The sequence below is a fragment of the Cygnus olor genome, chromosome 6 (assembly GCF_009769625.2).
Source record: "Cygnus olor isolate bCygOlo1 chromosome 6, bCygOlo1.pri.v2, whole genome shotgun sequence".
Lineage (NCBI taxonomy): Eukaryota > Metazoa > Chordata > Aves > Anseriformes > Anatidae > Cygnus > Cygnus olor.
The window spans coordinates 11,114,460-11,134,263 of record NC_049174.1 but is presented as its reverse complement, the minus strand read 5'-3'; the positions used below and the strand labels follow the sequence as shown (position 1 = coordinate 11,134,263).

Here is a 19,804-nt window from a genome sequence, read left to right as displayed (position 1 = left end):
GAACTCCTGCAATATGCTGGGTATAATGTGTCTAAAAGCAGGTGGTGACTGAGTGGGCTTTTTAACCAGGTGTGTGCTTGGTTTAGGGTCTTTCATGCAGACCTGACTTTCTTATTATGTGCCCCTTGTAACCTTTCAATGCTTTTTTAAATAAAAATTGGTTAAAAACAACAAAATAATAATAAAAAAATAAAAATCCAACACTTTGCTAGGCAGATATATTGCCAAAGAAACAAATTGGTTGCCTGCCTTCAATTTCACCTTGATCCATCCACATTGCTTTTTCTGTTACCTTATTTCTGTGCTGTGTCTTAGAATCCTCCTTTATTTCTGGAGGAAAGAAATAATGCCCATTTACTGTACCTCTTCCTCCTGCCTTTCTCCCCTTCTTCCCTTGAACTTTTACTTTTTGTGGCTCTTCATGACCCTATGCTCTGTGTCCTTTAAAGTCAACTGTTGGCTGTTCATCACTTTACTCAGGGAGTTCAGGTAGACCGGGGTGATTTGCATAAGGTTTAAAGATCTGAATATGTGAAAAACTATTTAAATAACCTTTTCTAGTTCTGCCCTGCTTTTTAGAACTCATCAGAGTTAATTATGGGAAGGCTGCTTACAGTTTTCTGTTGGAAACAAGCTAAGAGCTCACTGAATGCTTCAGCCTTCTGTTTTGTTCATTATCTGTCCTTTTTCTTTTTTTTTTTTTTTGAAGGGGGGGAGGAGGGAGGAAGAAAGCTATACTTCCCTGCCCTTGTCTAATTTGGTTTTGCCTCGGTGGTTGTTCTAGTTCATTTTGCTTCTTCATCTTTTCTGTATTTTTTTTATCCTCGCATGTTTCTGTTACTGCTGCATACTGTTGTAGCCATCTTGTCTTTGTTTCGTTATTTTCAACATGGTTAAATCCTGCAAGCCCAGCTACTACATAAAGTATCCTTGGATATATTTTTAAAGTAACTTAAACAACTCTTTGGAATGGTTCAGCATGGACTGGGATAAAAATAAAATGTTCAAGTTCCCATCGATGAATAATAGCTTCATCTCATTAATTAATGAGTAGAAATACCCATCTGAAAATGAAGCTACACTAAATGTTCCCTAACTGGAGCCATAAATCAGACCCGCTGGTGCATGCCTCCTTTTCAGACGTGACGGACTCTGCAGTTTGTCTCCTCCTTGCGTGCTTCGCTGTGGCCTCATTGCCTACCTCTGCCGGCTGCCCTCATCCATACCCAATGGACGTGGATTCATCTACTGCCAATGTTTTTAGTATCTGAGGAAACGCTTGTCTAGGGGAGAGTATGAAAGTATTTTGTAGGTGATCTGCTTTGCCTCGGTACTGTTCTGACCCAGGCTCATGGCAGTAGGAATGCCAAACAGCGCCTGCACATTTGACCTCTTTGCGCATTCTCCGTTGCCTGCCCGCAGCAGTAAGACGAGCTGCTTTCCCTCCCTGCCCAGGTTTTCAGGATTGCAGAAGCACCCTGTGATCCCTTCTAGGCAATAACAAGGACAAAACTGTAGATCTGTGTGTGGCACGGATATTTTTAGCATCTTCTGTGTGTTTTTTTTTTTTTTTTTAGTTCTGTAATTGCCAAAGCTGTCTCTATAAATGCATGGTGAAGCTTCTAGAGGGTTGGAGCTGAATACTTTATAAAGGAAGGAGGTGGGGGTAAAACTTTTATTTTTGCAATGGAAACTGATTGTAATCATTTCGACATTTGCAGACCCAGACCAGTTTTTATCTTACTGCTTTTTATTTTTAATAAATGCTGGCATAAAACATGTGTTTCTGCTGTTGCACAAAGGTCAGTTATACAGCAATTGACTTAGGAGAGAGGCTTCAGTAATGGGGGTAAGAAGAAAACACAGTATAGCAGTAGCTGCAAACATGCTTTTCTTGAGGCTTAGGCACCCCCAGGTGACCAGTTTGGCTCCAGTGTGATGATACATTGGATCTGTGGAGCTCTGTGGTTGAACATGTAAAACAAAATATTTTTTTTTTCCTATTTTGAAGGTACGTGGAGCACAGTCACAGCATAGGACTTCCCTTCCCCAAGTCAGTTTTCATTTTTTTTTAAAACAAATAATTTGAGAATTTGAGAATTGTAATTTTTTTGAGAATTCAAGACCATTTTAGTGCAATTATGGCTTTAAAATCTTCCTTCAGACCTGTATGAGAAACTCTTCTACTTCTTCTTGGAAGTCTTAAGGTTTTTTGGTTGGTTTATTGTTTTTTGGTCAGCATTGTGTTGGCAGTAGATACGATGCTTTGTTAAAGGCAGGGTTATTTTGGCTTTCTGAACAGATTGATCACCTAGTGTCTTGAAATTAAATGACTTGTTTGGTTTTGTAGCATCTTCATCTGGCTGTAGGAAGCTGAGGAGACAATAGGAGCATTTATCTGTTCTGAGAGGTGAGGTTTGTGTTCTGTTCTTTGTGGCTTTGGTTTTGGGCTCAGGTTTATGGCTGTCGCATGGACGGTCAGCTACCGGCTGAGCTCACTGAGCGCGTGCTGCAGGGTTTTAAGCCTGAGACACTTGGCTCGCTGATGGGTGGAAACGCCGCCGCTGTGAGCAGTGCAGACACCGGGCAGCCGCCGTGATCCTGAGCAGAAGAATGCTCTGCATTGAAGGTAGCCGACTGATGTAGGATTGTGATTTTTTGGAAGTCTCCTGCAGTGTCACGACAGCAGGTGCTGCCTGCAACCAGATTGACTCTGCCTGTATTTTTGGAAGTGGCGGGAGTAAGGAGTGTTGGCTTTGCCTTATGGCTATTGGGATGCTGCTGGGGGAAGGACAGAAGAGGAATTCCAGTTTGGAAAGCTGGGTTGCAGAACATAGGCTTCTCTTGAACATGTGCTATTTCTACAGTGAGGCATAGCATCTGTATAAAACGAGACTGAAGTATCTCCAGAGTGCTGGCTTTTCACTGCTGTTGTGCCTTGTAGTAATAGAGCGTGCATTAACAGGGAGTAATAATAGAGCAAAACGTGAATTTGTTTGCAAGTACTTCAATATAAAGATAAAAACAACCCTCCTCTAGATTGCTAGAAAGCAGGTAAGCCAGCCTTCACCTCCATGGGGTGACCAGTTTGTGCTGGCAGCGGGGTGTGTGCTGTGTTGACACTGCCGGGTGCATGCTCTTGGCGTGCTCTGGGTGTGAGCTTGCTCATCCCTCAAGAGAAGGCAAGTGACCTGCCAGCTTGCATGTTTAAACCTCATTTTAACCTCTCTTACCCATACTTGTAGCCTAGGAGAAGAGGTGTTTTGTGCAAATATATCCTGACAAACTGCCTCTTTTTTCGTTTTTTTTTTTTTTCTTACCGGTAGAGACTTTTTTATCAGTTAATGCAGTGAATAGAGAACCTCTGTCTTGCCCGGTTTGGTTTTGGTTGAGTGTTTAGACTTCAGTACTTTAAAAGATATCTTAAATGTTTTTCCGTGATTAGTCTATTATTCATTTTTGCAGCAAAGATTGAAGAGACTGTTGGCTTGGGCTTTAAAACTAGTTCAAAATGTAGGTACTTTATTTCCTAGAATTAAAAACAAACACAGCTCTTAAATCCCCACTTACCAACACATTTGTTAGCGATCTCCGATGCTCTGGTGAGACTTAACATGCACAATAGTGCCGGGCGGAAGTCCACAAACACCAAAATAAAAAGCCTGTATCCGTTTGGCCTGCACCGAAATGGGTCTCCTGCTTGGTGCAAGTCCCTGTGCGCCATGACTTGCTGCTGGGGCGGGAGGGCTCCTGTGAGCTGCTCCCAGCCCCATCCAGCCTGGCCTTGGGCACTGCCAGGGATGGGGCACCCACAGCTCCTCGGGACAGCCTGGGACAGCCCAGCAGCCAAGGTGATGCCTTCCTGGCGGAGCACAAAATTCTCCGCACCCAGGACGAGGCACAGGCTCCTGGGGCTGCGCTCACCCTGTGTGCTCCCTCTTCTCGGATGCGTGCCCTGGCTGAGCCGCAGCCTCTTTTGCCGTAGACCCTATTTTTCTGCTCTCTGTTTGCAGTCTTTGACGTGCACTGACTACTGGGTTGTGAATTTGGGGATATCGATGGCTGAATGTTGCTTAAAGTAGGAGTGTTTGGCTCTGTCCCTTCAGTCCCATTTGCTGCTGCTTGTGCAGGTGAAGCTCAGCTGGCCAAGAGCCGTCCCAATGCCAGTAGATGCTAGGTTGTCTGCTACAGTGCAGCGAGGCCAGCCACTCCTGGCTCTAGCAGTAACAATCCGAAAGCAAACAATGTATAATCTGAACAACCTGTTTCATCTGCAGGACAATAATTAACTTGCTTGAGAAGGAAAACTCAGCACGGTTGTAGTTCAGTTTATTGACAACTGCCTGAGGCTGCACTGATGCTTGAATATGGTCAGTGGAGGCAAAGCCATGCAGGTGTTGGAGAAGACCCAACCATGCTTTCTCTCCAGGAACCTGAAATGGAAAACAGGGAGAAGAGAAGTGTGATTTTTTTTTTTAACACTCCACTGACTTTGTAACACTTTTATAGTACTGAACTGTCCTTCGCTTTGACTGAGAGATGGGATGGATTCTTTGATGTCTCCAGACAGGGTTTGGCTTGATTGTATCTGTGCTGCAGCGCAGAACACAGCAACACGTTGAAGAAGTGAGACAGAACTGCCAAAGGTGTGGGTATTTACAGTGGAACAAATGGATTTGAGATGAAGTTTTCTGTAGTCAAGTATTCATAACCTAAGTACAGAAAACATACCGTAGTGAAATGTCACTCACTTGAATTTAGTATTATTTTTGCTTCAGCTTTTATTGGGGGAGAGGATGGGAGGGAAATGGATGACTAGAAAATCTGGTCTGGCAGTCTACAACAGTAGGTATCATGTTCTTCTGTTTTAACTCTACTTGAATGCAAGATATAATCTTCGAAATATTTTAAATAGAGAACTGCTTCGGCAAGATGGATTTCTGCATATCATTTACAAAGTATGTTTTTAATGCCTTTCTGAAATCCAAACTTATGCAAAATGGGGCTTGTTATGCATGTCTATGCATTTTAATCTCCTTCAGTGATTTGTCAGTTTTCCTTAGCATTGCCTTGGCATATTACAGCCATTCTTCAACTTCGCTTCACAGGGATGTGTTTCTGCCTTAGCTCTGCTCAGTTCTTCTGAAGAAGGAATGAATTGCTGTTTAGGTATTGTATGGTACGGTTTGTAAGCTGATGTGCCTATTTTCTTGGATTGGGATCAGTACCAGTTGGATTTAAAGACCAGGAAAACCCGAGCACAATTTGGGCTACAGTATCTTTTATTTTCTGCTTTAGAGTAAGCAGCTGCTGTCCTGTTAATGTTCTTGTTTCTATTGATTTGTGCTACTTGTGTGTTTCTGGTTTGCATTGATAATTGGTTAGTGATTTTTTTTTTTCTGCTTGGAATGCCTAAAATAGCTCAGCTAACCAAAGAGTTGATGTGATATTTTTTTTTTTCTCTTTCCAGATGGGCTTTCTGGCAGAGACCAGCCAGTAGAGCTGTTGAATCCACCTAGAGTGAACCACATGCCTAGCTCTGGTAAGAAGAAACTTTTATTAAATGTTGTTCCTATTCTGGGAATGCAGTAAAATATTCTGCAGATCTATCTTACAAGTGGGAGAGCAGAATGCAAATGCAAAATGCTGGAACAAAGTGTGTCAGAACTTGCACACATCTACTTTCCCAGGCTGGGCAAGTGGGATTTGGGAGTGGAGGGAGAATAGAGCACAGCAGTCTTGGGAGGCTTAAATATCTCAGCCCCCACCCTCGGCAGGGGGCTAAGGAGAGACTAACCTGGTTGGAGCTGGTTGCTTTTGCTTAGAAAGGAGAGGACAGGAGAACAAAGCAGCACCTTACGAGTGTTTTCACAGCCTAAAAGGAGAACTGCAAAACAAAGTAGGTTTTTTTGAGTTGCTGCTCTTATTAAGGAAGAATCTCCTTGTGTTGAAATGAGCAAAAAGTCAGAGCCAAACACAGGCTGATCAAAGCATATCATGCTGGGCTCTTGGCTATTTGCTGTTCTTCCCTCTCCTAATGATCCCGCTATGCTGTGTCCTGTGTCTTGTCCTGCTGGTATGAAGCAAGCAAAGCAGCCAGTGTTAGTCCTGGAGGCTGGCTGCTTCTCGTGGGGCAGAGGAGGGAAATCTTTTGGCTCACAGTTGCAGCACTTCAAACAATGGAAACAACAGTTTGCATCAAAATACATGAAATGCTGTGGAAAGCAGTCTGCTGCTTTCTTTTGTATTTCTACCTTCTCTCTTCCAGAAGTGTTTTGTTTCCAGGTGCAAACAGAGATATTTATACTAGGCATGATTTGATACATGAAGCATTATCTACTTTCCAGGTAGGAGCTCGAGTTTTCCAAAAGCCCAGCTTTCTCTGCACGGTTGCCTTCCAAAATGCCTTTAGGTCCTTTTATATTAAGGAAGAGATCTTGCAGAAGATCTAAGTGCTTCTGGTAATGCAAGTTGGAAAAATGTAAACGAAGCTTATTCAAAGCAACTTCAGTAGATTGGGGGGGGGGGGGGGGGGCGGGGGGAATGAGCTGTGACCTAACCTACATTTTTGTAGACTTATATGTGTATCTGGAGAAGGAAACATGTAAGGAGTTAAGAGCTATTGTGTTGGAAAAAGGAAGAGATCATCATTACCAGGTACAAATGCTTGGCTTCAGATTCTGAGAAATCTCTCTTCACTCCATGTGCTCCAAAACTTGTCTGTCAAGTAAGGGAGGTTATATTTTTCCTAACCCTGAGAGAGATTCTCATTTTAAGACTTCCCTGGTAACATGGGTCAACTTAAAGATTTTCCTTCACGTTTTGTATCCACGTGCTAGATTGAATGTTGTATGCCTGGTCAAGTGCACGAGAGGAATCACATTGCTCTCTTCTGCGAGCAGGTCAATGGCCAGTATCATGAATGTGGGATGGGTTTTAGTCCTTTTGGAATTGGTTTCATTGTTGCTTGTAGTGTTTTGTGTTTTCTTTAACAATATTTCAGGGAAAAGGCTGTGCACTGTGTTTGTGGGGTGGCTGTGGTGGCAGGGGCTGCAGGGAGGCCCTCTGTGTCCCGTGTGAGAGCAGAGCCAGCTCCAGACTGTGAGGTTCATGAAGGAGGGCAGGAGAGAGGCCCCCGGTGGAGCAGGCTGTCCCCCTGCAGCCCATGGGTCCCACATGGAGCAGATCTCCACGCTGCAGCCCGTGGAGGAGCCCCCGGTGGAGCAGGTGGATGTGGCCTGGAGGAGGCTGCGGCCCATGGAGAGCCCCCGCAGGAGCAGGCCCCGGGCCGGAGCTGCAGCTTGCAGAGAGGAACCGGGGCGCAGCAGGTGGACGTGGCCACGTGAGAAAGGCCCCAGGCTGGAGCAGGGGCAGGCAGCGAGCACCAAGGAGCAGCGCAGACACATCCCAAGGCCTGGCCGCAGCCCCCATCCATCGCCTGCTGCCCTGCGCCGCTCACTGGGGGCAGCAGGTGGAGGAGGGTGGCTGGGGAAGGCGGCTCTGGTTTGCTCGGGGTGCTCGCTGCCTGGCTCTATCCTTGACGGGAGCTGCCAACGTATCTCCTCGTCTGTGCCTCGACTCTCGAGCCCTCTTCCATCATGTTTTCTACCCTGGTCCTTTGAGGAGGGGAGTGAGAGAGTGGAATGGTGGAGCTCAGCTGCCCGTCAGCATGAAACCACCATGGGTTGATGCTGGTTAGCAGCCTGGGTAGCCTGATGCCAGAATTCGTTGTGCCTGGACTCTGTTTTCCCCAGACGATAGGAGGTTGCTTTAAGGTGCTGCAAACTCTTCAGGATTTACGGAATTCTCACCTTTTGGACTACATTTTGAGTATGTTCAATAGCTCAGCAGTATGCCTGCTGAAAAACAAACAGCTAGACATCAAAGGAGAGCTGTGCTTGTGCTGAGTGGGCATAATGTGTGATAGGCAGTGATGTCTCTTTGTCAGATGACTTCTAGCAGCATTTGAGCCACGGGGATTCCTGTCTAATGCTGGAAAACTCAGGCCAGGCTGGACATGTGTGTGGTGGGCAAAGGGGAGGAGAGACTTCTGGGGTGGGGGGAGTGAAAAATTGACCTTGCACAAGAAGCAGCATTAGCTCTGGGCAGCGGTCACCCTGGTGCTATTCACTTGGGATCCTGTGCTTACTCAGTTTTCCTGAACTTTTGAGGTGTCTTTTCAGCCTTGCAGCATGTACCTGAGCTAGAAATGTGTATCTTACATATTTTTCTTGTCAGAATGGTAATTAAAAGGTGGAAGCACGGAGTTTGGCAAAAAGCAGAAAGATGTTTTGGCATGTTTGTAAATGCAAGCAAATACTACTAACCTTGTAAGTGACTTACCAGCTGGCTTATAAGTGCCTTTACCTATCTGCCTTGATATATATAGCCTGCCTATACCTGTGTATCTTGATGAGTTTTAAAAAAAGGATTGTTGAAAGTTGCCGTCAAGCTGATGGACTTGGGCAAACCATTGTTGTGTCTGTTTTTTATCATTATTACCTATAGGAAGTTTGCTGCAAGTCCTTCTAAGAAAAGAAAGTAGAAGAAATACCAAGTATTGCTCTGGAAAAACAAGTTATGTATGGGTTTGTGGGGTGTTGCACCAAGTCTCAGGCATGGCTGAAATAAAGATGTTGAAAAACAGCTTAAGAAAAAAGAAAATGCTCAGTCATGTCTGGGGGTATTCCGCTTAAAACCTTAGCCCATCGTGGTCATGGTAAAGCGACTGATTTGTAGCCCTCGTGATGAATGAACTCATTGCTGTGTGGCAGTGGACGGTGAGCAGCCTTTATCCCCAGTTATACTTGAGATAAAATCATTGCGGTGTGTTTGTAGGAAACCGAAACATTTTCTCTTTGCCACAAACCAAGCAAAGTTTGATCCATGGTAGTTGTTCTTCTCTGACGTAGAAGGGTGGCAAAGGGATGTAAAATACCCGAGGCCTATGCATGCTCTGTCCTGTGGCAGCATCTCAAGTATGGAATTCAAATCTTTAGAGCATTTCTATGAAACCATTTTCGGAGTGAATGGAGTAGTAGAATGGCATTCAGTCAGCAGCAAGGTGTGTTTTTAAGAAGATTAATTTTCTCCTTTTTGCATAAAGTAAGGATTAATTTGAAGAAAAGAAACATTTTCCCCTTTCAGAAATGTATCATCTATAATTGGTGCTTCTGAATTTTACTTGCATGTAAAAGGAAAACAAGACAACCCCCCTACAACCCACATCTCGCTCGGGAATATTATCATCTGTTCGATAAAACCTGTTCATGCTGCTTTCTCTTTTTGCAGCACCACAATATTACTGCGCCTTTAGCCTGGGGTAGAAAAGGGGATAAATTGTTGAGGTTACTGTGCAGTGTTGCTTTTCCTGAACTTCTACTTGCAGAATTCAGAGATCTTCAGAGGAAGGACCTCACAGATTTCAGCGTCTGTGGTCAGCAGAAGATACGTGAGCACACAGGTGGCCACTGCATGTTTGGGATCAGTTGCAGTGGACCACTTCCACAAGTGTGAAGGAATTGTCCTGCAAATGAGCATATCAGTTTTAAGTATTTTGTGTGTTTTAGGGTATTTTTCTTCTTTTTGGCAGTGAATTTACACAGCCTGCAGCCAAGGAGACAGATTCATATGGGAGGAGGAAGGGATAGAGTTCTCTTGTCCTCTTACATTTTTTTTCTTCTGTGCTTTTAAAATGAGATGCCTTTTCCTTAGGGCAAAGCTGGGGAGCCAGTCTTAAAGACCTCAACTGTGCAAATAGCTAGATATGTTGTAGATAGTCCTCTTAAAAACATCACTTATGTACTGTTGAAACCATCCGCCAGATTTGATCAAATAGGTCTTTGTTAAGCATATCTTCAGTATTAGAATGAGTTTCCTTTCTTTATAAGGCTGTACTTACGGTACTTTGGATAAACTGAAAAGACTTATGTGAGGTAGTTTCCTTGTCAGTATAACCTTTACAGTTGCTCATTGCGTTGCAAGTGAATACAATCCTAAGTAATTTCTTCAGTATTAGAAATATGAAGAGCTTGATATCTGTGACACATGAAAAAAATGTTAAATAGCAATATGATGTAAACTAGTTCTCTTTAAACTTAAAAGCTTTAAGTAGTGAAACTGCAAATTGGGACTAACAGTCTGAGCTGACCAGCTGCATTTCCCCATTATGCTGGTCGTGGTGTAACGTGACATTCAGGGGTTACCTGTGGGTGTAAAGCACTTAACAGTGCGTTTATTGAATTAGGAAAGAAATTCCCCTTCCTGTGGCATTCCCATTGGCTTTTCAAGGTTGCTTCCCCAAGCTGTGCTAGAAGCAATAGTGATAGTCACAGCACTTTTTGCTGCGGTTCAGTGCAGCTGACAAGTAATTTGCATTGTGGCATTCATTGCAGAGCACAGATGCTGCATGGAGAGGTGGAGGAAAAGCAGCCAGGCTTGTTGCCCCTTAGGTGAAGCCTTCTCTCTGGGAGTGCTTGCAGATCAGGTGGAAAGCTGCTGCAGGGCTTCTTGAGGTGGTTCTCCAGCTGTCATCTGCAAACCCCTGGTGGTCTGCGAGGCCATCGTGCATGTTAGGGAGCAGACAACGGTGGTCTTCTGACAGGTTTTTGCAGCTTGATTGATAGAAGTCTCCTGCAAAGCGTTAGGAGCCAGTGGGTTAAACAAAGCTTGGGGATGGCAGCTGCTGAGCAATTTCTGTAAGAGTTCAGCTTAAGGGGGGGTGTCCTAGTGGTGGCAGTGAGCTGACGGCCTCTTCCACAAGTGGCTGCACCCTGCCGTCCTTCCAAGCCACGGCAGCTGGACGTGGTGCCTCTGCCCAGCCCTGGGGGCTGCTCGTCCCGCATGGACCTGGCGCTTGCAAGAGCAAATGCCACATGATGGGGCCCAGGGCATCACGCCTGAGGCTCCAGCTCCTTGCTTTTTCTTCCTCCTGGGTCTGATTACCCAGTCTCACTTCCACGTTGATTTGAAAAAAGGCAGATGTGTGTATGAATGAATGGTCTGCAAGAGCCTCTGGACTAATATTGTTACATGCTTTTACAGGCTTTTGAAATCAAAGACTAATCCTGGCTTCGAAGAGGAAGGAGTGGTAGTCCAGTTGGCCCAACAGAGCAGAATACCGTGTCTTTGTTAATTTATCCCTTCAAAGTAAGGGGATGCCCTCTCACTGCACTGGATTTTCAGATACTGGCTTAGTTTCTATAGCGTGTCTGCTTCAAAAGCCCCTTCACAGAGGTACCAAATCAGCGTGGTGCAGTGGGGCTTTGAAGCGGGTTCAGATTGCTGGCTGGTCAGCCAGGATTCGGGGCTCCCGACAGGCTCATGCCTCTGCAGACAGGAGCTTGTTCGTCCTTGTTCACACCGGGACGTGTAAGAATGGGGATGTATGGTTTTATCAGGCTCCGGAAGCATAGCTCATGTTTTGAAAGGCTAGTCCTTTAGTGTTAAAAATATTCTTATCTGTTCTCCACGGAGTTGGGGTAGGGGGGGCAAATCATTATTAAAAGTGAGGTCTTCAGAAATCATTTAAATGTCAAAGCCATACACTAAGATTGAAACATTGTTTGCTTACTAGCTTCTTGTTAGCCTTTGTTTGCATATTTACAAGCTGCAGCTATTCTTGTCAGAATAGTGTATTAATTACTGTATTAATTTTACCACCGTTAAGATGCTCTGGCATAAGACAGTGAAGAAATGGCAGGTTAATGTACCTTGATAGTACATTAATGTACCTCTGTAAAACCAGGTTAATGCCTGTTGCAGTAAATACAAGGTTATTTCCTTGTATTTACTGTATTTTGCTATTTACTAACCTATCAGCACAAAATGCAGCCCCTACAATGATAATAAAAGAAGTGTATTTCTAACTGGAAGCAGTAGTGAAGTTCACCTTTGTAATTCATTGTTCAGCAAGGAAAACATTGTCTAACGCTTCAGCCAGCTCCCAAATTTCCCCAGATGATTTGCTGTATTGTTGTGTTTTTAAAAAGTTGCAGCATGCCCAGAATGCGGTCAGCAAACTGGAGGTTATTTATGCAGGACGGACGAGTGAATTGGCACATCTAGAGACTCTAGGCAGCTCCCTGCAGAGCAGCAGGGAAGTTCAAGCGTTAGGACCTCTTTCCTTGGTTAATACTGCACCATAACTCATGTTTTGTTGGTCGTAATCATAGGATAATTTAGTGACTCCAGCTCTGTGGCAGCACAAGCCCATGCTTTGATTGTGTGTGGGGATAGATACAAGACACTAGTCTTTTTGCCAGCCCATTAAGCACTCTTAGTGTGAACTTAAGCATTTGTGTACCTGAAGCTCCAAAAATCAAACCACTTTTCCTACGGCTTTGGGTTTTCTGGAGTGGGGACCATGTGGGGGCCTGCAAAAACATGGTCCGTGGATGTCCTGAGTTTGTGGAGTAGGAATAGCAGGAGCCCAAAGCTCCTAAACTCTATTTTGTTGTGTTTTGTCTTGGAAAAAATATTTGTCGCTTCCTTTCCTAAGCACAAGGAAACAGTTATTAAATGGAGGAGGTGGCATGAATTATTAATGGCTTGTTCCTCTTCTAAAAGCTGAAAGCCACACTTAAATCTTAAGTGTGCGAGTACAGAACTGTTTTCTTTGATGAGAGGTAACTGGCAGGAAAGTTTGCTTTATTGCAAGACCCAACATGCTATTTTTCTTTATTCTTCCCTCACCTTGTTCAGTTTATTAATTCACAGTGATTGAATATAGATTTCCTTAGATTTCCTTAGTTCTGAATGTTCACAGTGTTATTTTCAAAATAATCCTTCTCCCGCTTGCCCTAGCAAGGGGTGCTTCTGCTTTTGTACAAAAAGCAGGTGAAGGAGGGAAGAGCCTTTGAATGCGTGACAGTATTTATATTAAACTTTTCGACTTCTTAGAGAAGGAGGAGATGGCAAGATACGAGCAGACATTTAAAGGCTCACTTGAATTGTTAATCAGTAATCTGTTCCCATTGCCTCTGGCTCTTCTAAAAATAACAGTACTGTGCAATGAATGAAAAGTGATAAATATTTCATGGAAAGTTGATCATGGATTGAGGCATTTCTCAGTGGAAAATTCTGCGTTTTTCAGATGTGATCTATCAGTGACTTTGCCATGTACTGTTTTCCATGTGTGTAATGCAATCTATGCGTGTTTTGCCTGGATCTGCAACCCTAAAGAGGCTTGGAAATGAAGATAAAGCCTGTGTGTGGTGTTATTTTTTTTCTTCTCTTACATTTTCCAGGTAATGCTGTTGTCCTATGGCTTGTAACAAACATTGTGCTTCTTCTAGTTAGGAGACAAGTGCGTGTGTTTCCCTTCGAGGGCTGTTAAGGCTTCTGGACAGTCCCGACACGCACTGTCCCCACCCGCCAGCTCCTCCTGATGCCTGCTGGTGGTTCTGCCCGTGAACTGGAGGACGAGGGTGGAGGAGCTGCTGAAGACCGCTTCATTCGCAGCGTGTTTGCTTTGATCCAAGTTCCCTTCTCATTGGTGCGCTCTGTACTACGGAGCTCCCCAGAGTGCTTTACGCCAAAATTAACTAGGGATAGTTTATTGCTATGGGGGAGGTAGATGCCGTCGGTCTGTGCCCAGCGGCCACGTGCATTCCCAGGGTTTTAGGAATTCCTATTCTGACACAAGATGCATTTAACAAGATCCTAGAAGCTCTTCCCCGGTGTATATTGATTTTCAGGACTGTATTTGGCTCTGCTTTTTCTTTGGACAGTGGAGGGAATATCAGGTGAATGGCTTGTGCAGTGATGCCTAAAATCATCCAGATGCTGATCTGGAGAATTGCTGTTCACTGATTAAATAGACCTTTACTTTCCCTTTCTGTTACTTTTTCCACTTTCCCACCTGCTTCCCACCCCTGCCCCCAAAAACCCACTCCATACCCAAAAATGGCTTGGGCAGAGACATCGTTCACTGTGTAAACAAATAAAAAGTGTAACCTAGTTACTTCAAAATGGAAAACCCCAGCAATGCTGACGGGCCAACTTAACGTGAGACTACTGCCAATTTGTAATGACCTAACTTTGTTTTGCCTTCTTAAGTGTTCAGGTCTTGAAAGATGGGATGATGTCTTCAACAAATAGGGTCTTTTGAGAGCTGGATTGCAATGTGAGCACTTCAGCTCACCTGTATGGTTTCCTTCTGTGTATCCTTGCTTTCCTAAATCACTGACTCTCTTGACTTCTCAAACAGTACCTGTAGGAATGTCGTCCTCCTTCCTCGCCATCTTCTCACTTTCAAACCATGTCTGTCACCAAGCAAATGGGACATCAGGATTTTCAGTTGTGGTATGAATGCGGAATGAACTCAGAAGTTCATTCACACTACAACCACCTCATTTAAATTTATGGTTAGTGCTGAATTAGCATTTGCCATTTAAATGGCTTGATCTGAGGTCTACCTTAAGCCGGTGTCTCCTTTGACTTGAAACAAGTGCTTATGATTAAATATCTGCTCCTTTGGCTTAACTAATATCTTGTGATTTAAACCACTCAATTGTTACTACTTTTCCATCTGTTTTTCATTCAAGAAATTGTGTCATTGGATGATTCATTCATATTTGATTAGAGATTTCATTATAAGCTAGTCTTAAGTTTTTATGATCTAATAAAAGGCTTTGGAATCACTGACTTGGAACTGTAATTGTAATATCATGCAGAATAAATGTACTGCACATTTTAATGATACTTTGCTATATATTTTTTTATGCTGTTGCAGTTCTTGCTATTGAATTGTGTAAGGTGGATTTGTTTAAAAGTTCCTAACGAAATTCAACAACTGACCATTTCCACTGGACAGAGGAATTCTTCATAAGCTGTCATATCAGCTCTCCAAGTTGCACTGAAGGGCACAGTTGATGAAATTTTGGTCAAAACTCACTTTCCTTAACCCATACTTGTAGTCCTGTTCGTTAAGACAGTCATGCTGTAATGATATTATGAAGGTCTTTAAGATCCTGAGTTGTTGAGGTATCATGTGCATTGGGTAGGTGATATATGGAAGGCTTTTATTTTCAATAAGGAGAGTGGATCTGCCACCAGTGTGCAAATTGCTTCTTGGATGAAATAAATTAATGCACTTCTTTTTTAATTTCTACTAAAACTCGACTAAGCTGTTAGAATAGGGTGTTTAAAATAATATTTTTTTAAAAAAGTATTGCGAGGAACTGCATTTGTATGCTTTTTTTTACTATTCCAAAACTGCCTTAAACTTTTAAGTATTTTTCAGTTTTGTAATAACTTATTTCTGTCCTTTAAATATTGAAGGAATTACTTTATTAGAAAAATATTACACCAAGTTATTTTCTGCTGTACTTTTTGTAACATTTGATCTGTACAGGGAAACTATCAGAGTAGTTTTTGTTCCTCAGCCATAATATATTTTTCTGAAAATGATTGCATACAGGATATTATAAACCGTATTTATTGTGACTCAGAGATCACAAAAAATGACAAACCCCGAAAGGTACAGAAGGAACACACAAACACCTGTGTAATATCTTAGAAAAAGAATAGAGAATGCTGCTTGGCTGGCCTTCCCTGAATCGAGCCGTGAGAAAATGGCTGCACCTCATCAGCGCTACTCTTGAGAAGCCAGGTCTTGTCGCAGACATTGCTGACAGCTTACGTTCAGCTCTTATATTGGAGGATTAATTCAAATTGGCTCTTCTAGTTGTACCAGGACAAATAGGCTGGCACCCCGTTCAGCGTGGGCATTTCTGTGTGACTGCTTGAGCAGAAATTGTGGCTTCATGGCAAATGTCACCGGGACCCTGGGATGGGAGCTGCGGAGGGAGCAGGGAAGTGATGAAGGTGCAGCTATTTTGGGGTGAAGACAAATGAACGTTGTTAAGAGAAACTGGGTGGTCTGCATGTATCTGGCAGCAGGCAAATGACAGGCAGAGAAAATTCTTGTCTTTTGACCATCTGGCTGGAGGTCAGGTCTGTCCCGGGGCGGCAGTGGTTCTGGGGTGCAGAGGGGTTTCCAGGCGATACACAGAGGTTGAGGAGGTAGGATGGTATGGTTTGTACCCATCAAGAGGGGTTTGTAGCCTTAGGCACAGAGGTTGGAGTACAGGTGTGTTCCCTGCAGACCTCTGGGGGAATGGTTTTTGCACAGCTTTATACTAAAAGCAATGTATAGTTTATACAGTTCAAAATCTCAGACGAGCATGTATCCCCATCCGCAAGGCAAATTAACACACAGGTGTCTGCAAATGGACACCTAATCCTTGCAAACCACCTTTGGAAGTGGATGGACGTAGTGAGACTCCCTTGCATAACAGCACCCTGGAGACCTGGCCTGTAATCTCTGCATCAGGGCTGGGCTTGTTTGAGCGGCGCTTTGTGGCATGTGTGTTAGAAAGGCATCCAGGCCTATTTCTGAAGGAATACGATAGTTCCTCACATGACTTAAAAATATCTGTGATTCATTCCAGCGGTTCATTACTCTGGAATGAGGAGGCTCTGCGTTTGGTGCCAGCTTACTCTGTGACCTTTGGCAAATCACTTGGCTTTTCTTCTCTTCCCCTAAAATCGGGTTATAACAGTATCTGTCTGTCTTCCTAGGGATGTGCTGTGGTTGTCACCTGCAAAACACCTGCAGCAGATAGTAGGAAATTAAAATTAATTTGGTCCGAGTCATATCCAGGTTGTCGTCTGGGCACCCAAGCTGGAATTGGTGTTGGTCTGCTTTCCGTCTGTGGAAACTCAGTGTCCAGGATACAAGTGTGAAGATTGAATTGTTGGTTCTTTGAGAAAATCAGTTATTCCATTCTAAGCCTCGTAGTAGCATCGGGTTTGTGTGCAGTAAATTTAAGGGTTTTTCCTTGTTTTTTTTCTTTTTGCAGGCTTTTGCTCTAATATAATATAGATTCTGGTAAATGTAATATATTGACTAATTCATTCCATGGATGTATTTTTATGCACATACACAATGAGTTCCTATTGAGTAAATAATGTATTGTGGGAGTGAATGAGTTGGATGGAGGTAAAAAGAATTTGCAGGAAATAATCTGGGCTTCTGAACTGTTGGAAATGCAGGGAAACGGGAGAATGACAAGAACTGAAAAAAAAAAAAAAACCTTGTCTGAGGATGAAAGCCATAGCAATGTTTGGAAGATGTTTAGAATATTCTCAGTGTTAAATCAGCACCATGGGAGTTTTAAATGGGGAAAAGTTGAAATGTTGGAGGCTAAAGAACACTTCAGAGAAGTGGCAGTGGTTTCCTGCGTTTCAGCGTGTTTTTCTTCTTTTAATACAGTCTGTCTGAATTCTTTGTTCTTGTACTTTCTTTGAACTTGGAACATTTTGGCCAGACTTCTCCTGATAGTTGCCATCCTTAATTGAAACAACAGTAACCTTGCTGCTGTTTAAATGGAGGCTTTTGGAGACCTGAGCGAAATATTGCACTCATACCTTATTTTGACAACTAACTTAATAAGAGGCTAAAGCTTTGCGTTTCACAACTGATTAATCAGAAGTAAATGCAGTCGGTGCAGTCTGAATTTTATTCTGATGCCTTGAGCCAACCAACAGGAACCGGCATTTCCTTGTGTTGCGTTTCCCATAAGCTGTCTTATTTATAGCTTACTGCAAGGGGAAGGCAGCGTAGCTAGTGCCGAGATAAGCCCGGGGGCCGGAGGAGCGTTATCGCACCCGTGCGCGGTGTCGGCGAGGCCACGGCTGGCCGGGGCGCTCCGCTAGGCACGGGCGGCTCCAAGCCCTGCAGCTGCCCCATCGCGTGCGAACGTCGTCGATTTTGGGGAAGGGAGGTGGGCCGGGAGATCTGCGCCCACACTGTTAAAGGTGCGAGCAAGCACTGTCTTGTCTTGTACCAGGGCTCCAGGGCACCAAAATCTCTCCAAACTTGCTTTCTGGCTATTGTGGGTGTTTTGCAGCGCCTCTTCCTTATCTGTTCTTGCTCTGTTCCAAGCTGGGTTAGCAATCTGCTCATATAAATGTATATATTTCAGAAAGCATTTCCCACATCAAAAAAGCTCTCCCCAAATCATAAAAATGCATGGAAATACAGAATCGTTTGGGGGTGGGAGGGACCTCAAAGCCCACCCAGTGCCACCCCGGCCACGGTGAGGGCTGCCTCCTACCAGCCCAGGCTGCCCCCAGCCCCATCCAGCCTGGCCTTGGGCACTGCCAGGGATGGGGCACCCACAGCTCCTTAGTGCAGCCTGGGCCAGTTTCACCACCCTCTGAGTGAAGAATTTCTTCCTTTTATCTAACCTAAATCTACCCTTTTTCAGTTTAAAACCTCTACGCTTTGTCCCAGCACCACACTCCTCCTGACAAAGCATCCCTCCCCAGTTTCCCTGTAGCCCCCATTAGGCACTGGGAGGAAATGTCGCAGAGCAGGAATGTTGAAATCCTGGTTCCTCATGGTCCCCCTTTGGCTTACTTGGTTGGGACTGACCCAGCAGGGCTGTTCTGCCTTGCCCCACAGTGGATCTGGAGGCTCCAAGCCAGGGAACACCTGGGTCGTGGTGGTGCTGGGGGGTGGTCGGGGCACAGTGTGTGGCGAGGCTTGGTCAGACAGGCTCTGGGTCGGGGCATTTCAGCCTGGCTGGAAGCTGCTCCAGCAAAGCTCGATGGCATCTCCTGTGCACAGGGACAGCCCCTTCTCAGCCACCACCGAGGGCATGGCCCCGATGGAGCAGGGCTGCAGGCCCCAGGCCTTGACTAGGCCCAGTGTGAGCCCCACCTGGAGCTGTTTAAGCCCCATCCGTCTCCTGGTTCCTCGTCCTGTGAGCCCACAGCCCTGAGGTGCTCCACGCGTGTTTCGGGTCCGGGGGTTGCCGGGGCCCTCCCAAGCAACATGTGGTCACTTCCTCTTGTGCAGGCACTTCTGTTCTGTCCCTAAAAGCTGAGTCTTGGGCACGCAGTATTAGACGAGTGGATGTCCCTTGGGCGTGCTCTTCAGTTGATGCTGCTCAAGAAAACACATGAAAGCTCAGTGTCATGAGTGTTTTCTGCATAATCTCGCCTTTGATCTGTGTATTGATGATAATTATTTCTCATATACAGAGCTGATTTCTTTTTTAATTTTGGTGCGCAATCACAAGGAAAACATTCCTTAATCCTCTTGGGTGTGAACGATGTTCATGTTTCTTTCTGACCTTGTTAAGCCATGACACCTGAAAGTGAAGGCATTGGATTTTACTCCATTTTGTGTGATGATGTCATGATTTTTAAACGTCTCTTCAGTCTGTTTAAAAATAAAAATGTGTAAATGCATTGTAATGTGTGGTGCTTCTCTTGCTCTCCCCCTGGAATGCAGAGAAGAATGGCTGAACTGTACCATGAACCCTCTGACAGGCAGGTACGACATCATTAGCACAGGTGTAATTATGACCCCCCTATTTCATTAGTAAGATGTCTTTTACTGGTGGGGAAGAGGATGAGGGCAGAGCAGGACCCTTTCAAATGCCATGCTCACGTTGTAGGGCTTGCAGGAAGGGGGACCATGGAAGCTGGGTGGTGCGCTAGTCTTGCTTGGAGCAGAGATCTCCTTTTAGGAGGAGACAGCACGTAGACATCGCATTAACACAACTCTGTCACGCCAGGACTGGTGTCAAAGTGGACAAATTGCTGCTGCTTTGCAACTCTGCCTGCCCATTTACCCAGGGTGTTTTGGGGCTCTTAAGGCACAAGATGCAGATCTGGAAGCCAGCAAGAGGAGTTTTATTCTTCCATTTCTGAAGTTGTTCAGTGATGGTAAATGTTTTCATTTATTGATTTTATTTTTTTCTTGTTAGAAGAAGGTAGAGATTCAACG

At 44.4% G+C, this 19,804-nt stretch overlaps 1 protein-coding gene across 25 annotated transcripts in view; it reads left to right on the top strand.

Annotated features, from left to right (window-relative positions):
• HDAC4 (histone deacetylase 4) overlaps positions 1–19,804 on the top strand; it is a 250,075-nt gene that overhangs the window by 89,432 nt on the left and 140,839 nt on the right. For 20 of the 25 annotated variants that reach the window (XM_040560768.1, XM_040560759.1, XM_040560762.1 and 17 more), the window contains one exon: positions 5,471–5,542. The exons of 2 other annotated variants lie outside the window; for them this stretch is intronic. In XM_040560768.1, the coding sequence (XP_040416702.1) occupies positions 5,471–5,542 (72 nt within the window). Of the gene's footprint in view, positions 1–4,387; positions 4,395–5,095; positions 5,180–5,470; positions 5,543–19,804 lie in introns of those variants that run through there. 3 more of the 25 variants (XM_040560776.1, XM_040560765.1, XM_040560777.1) reach the window with 3 other exon arrangements.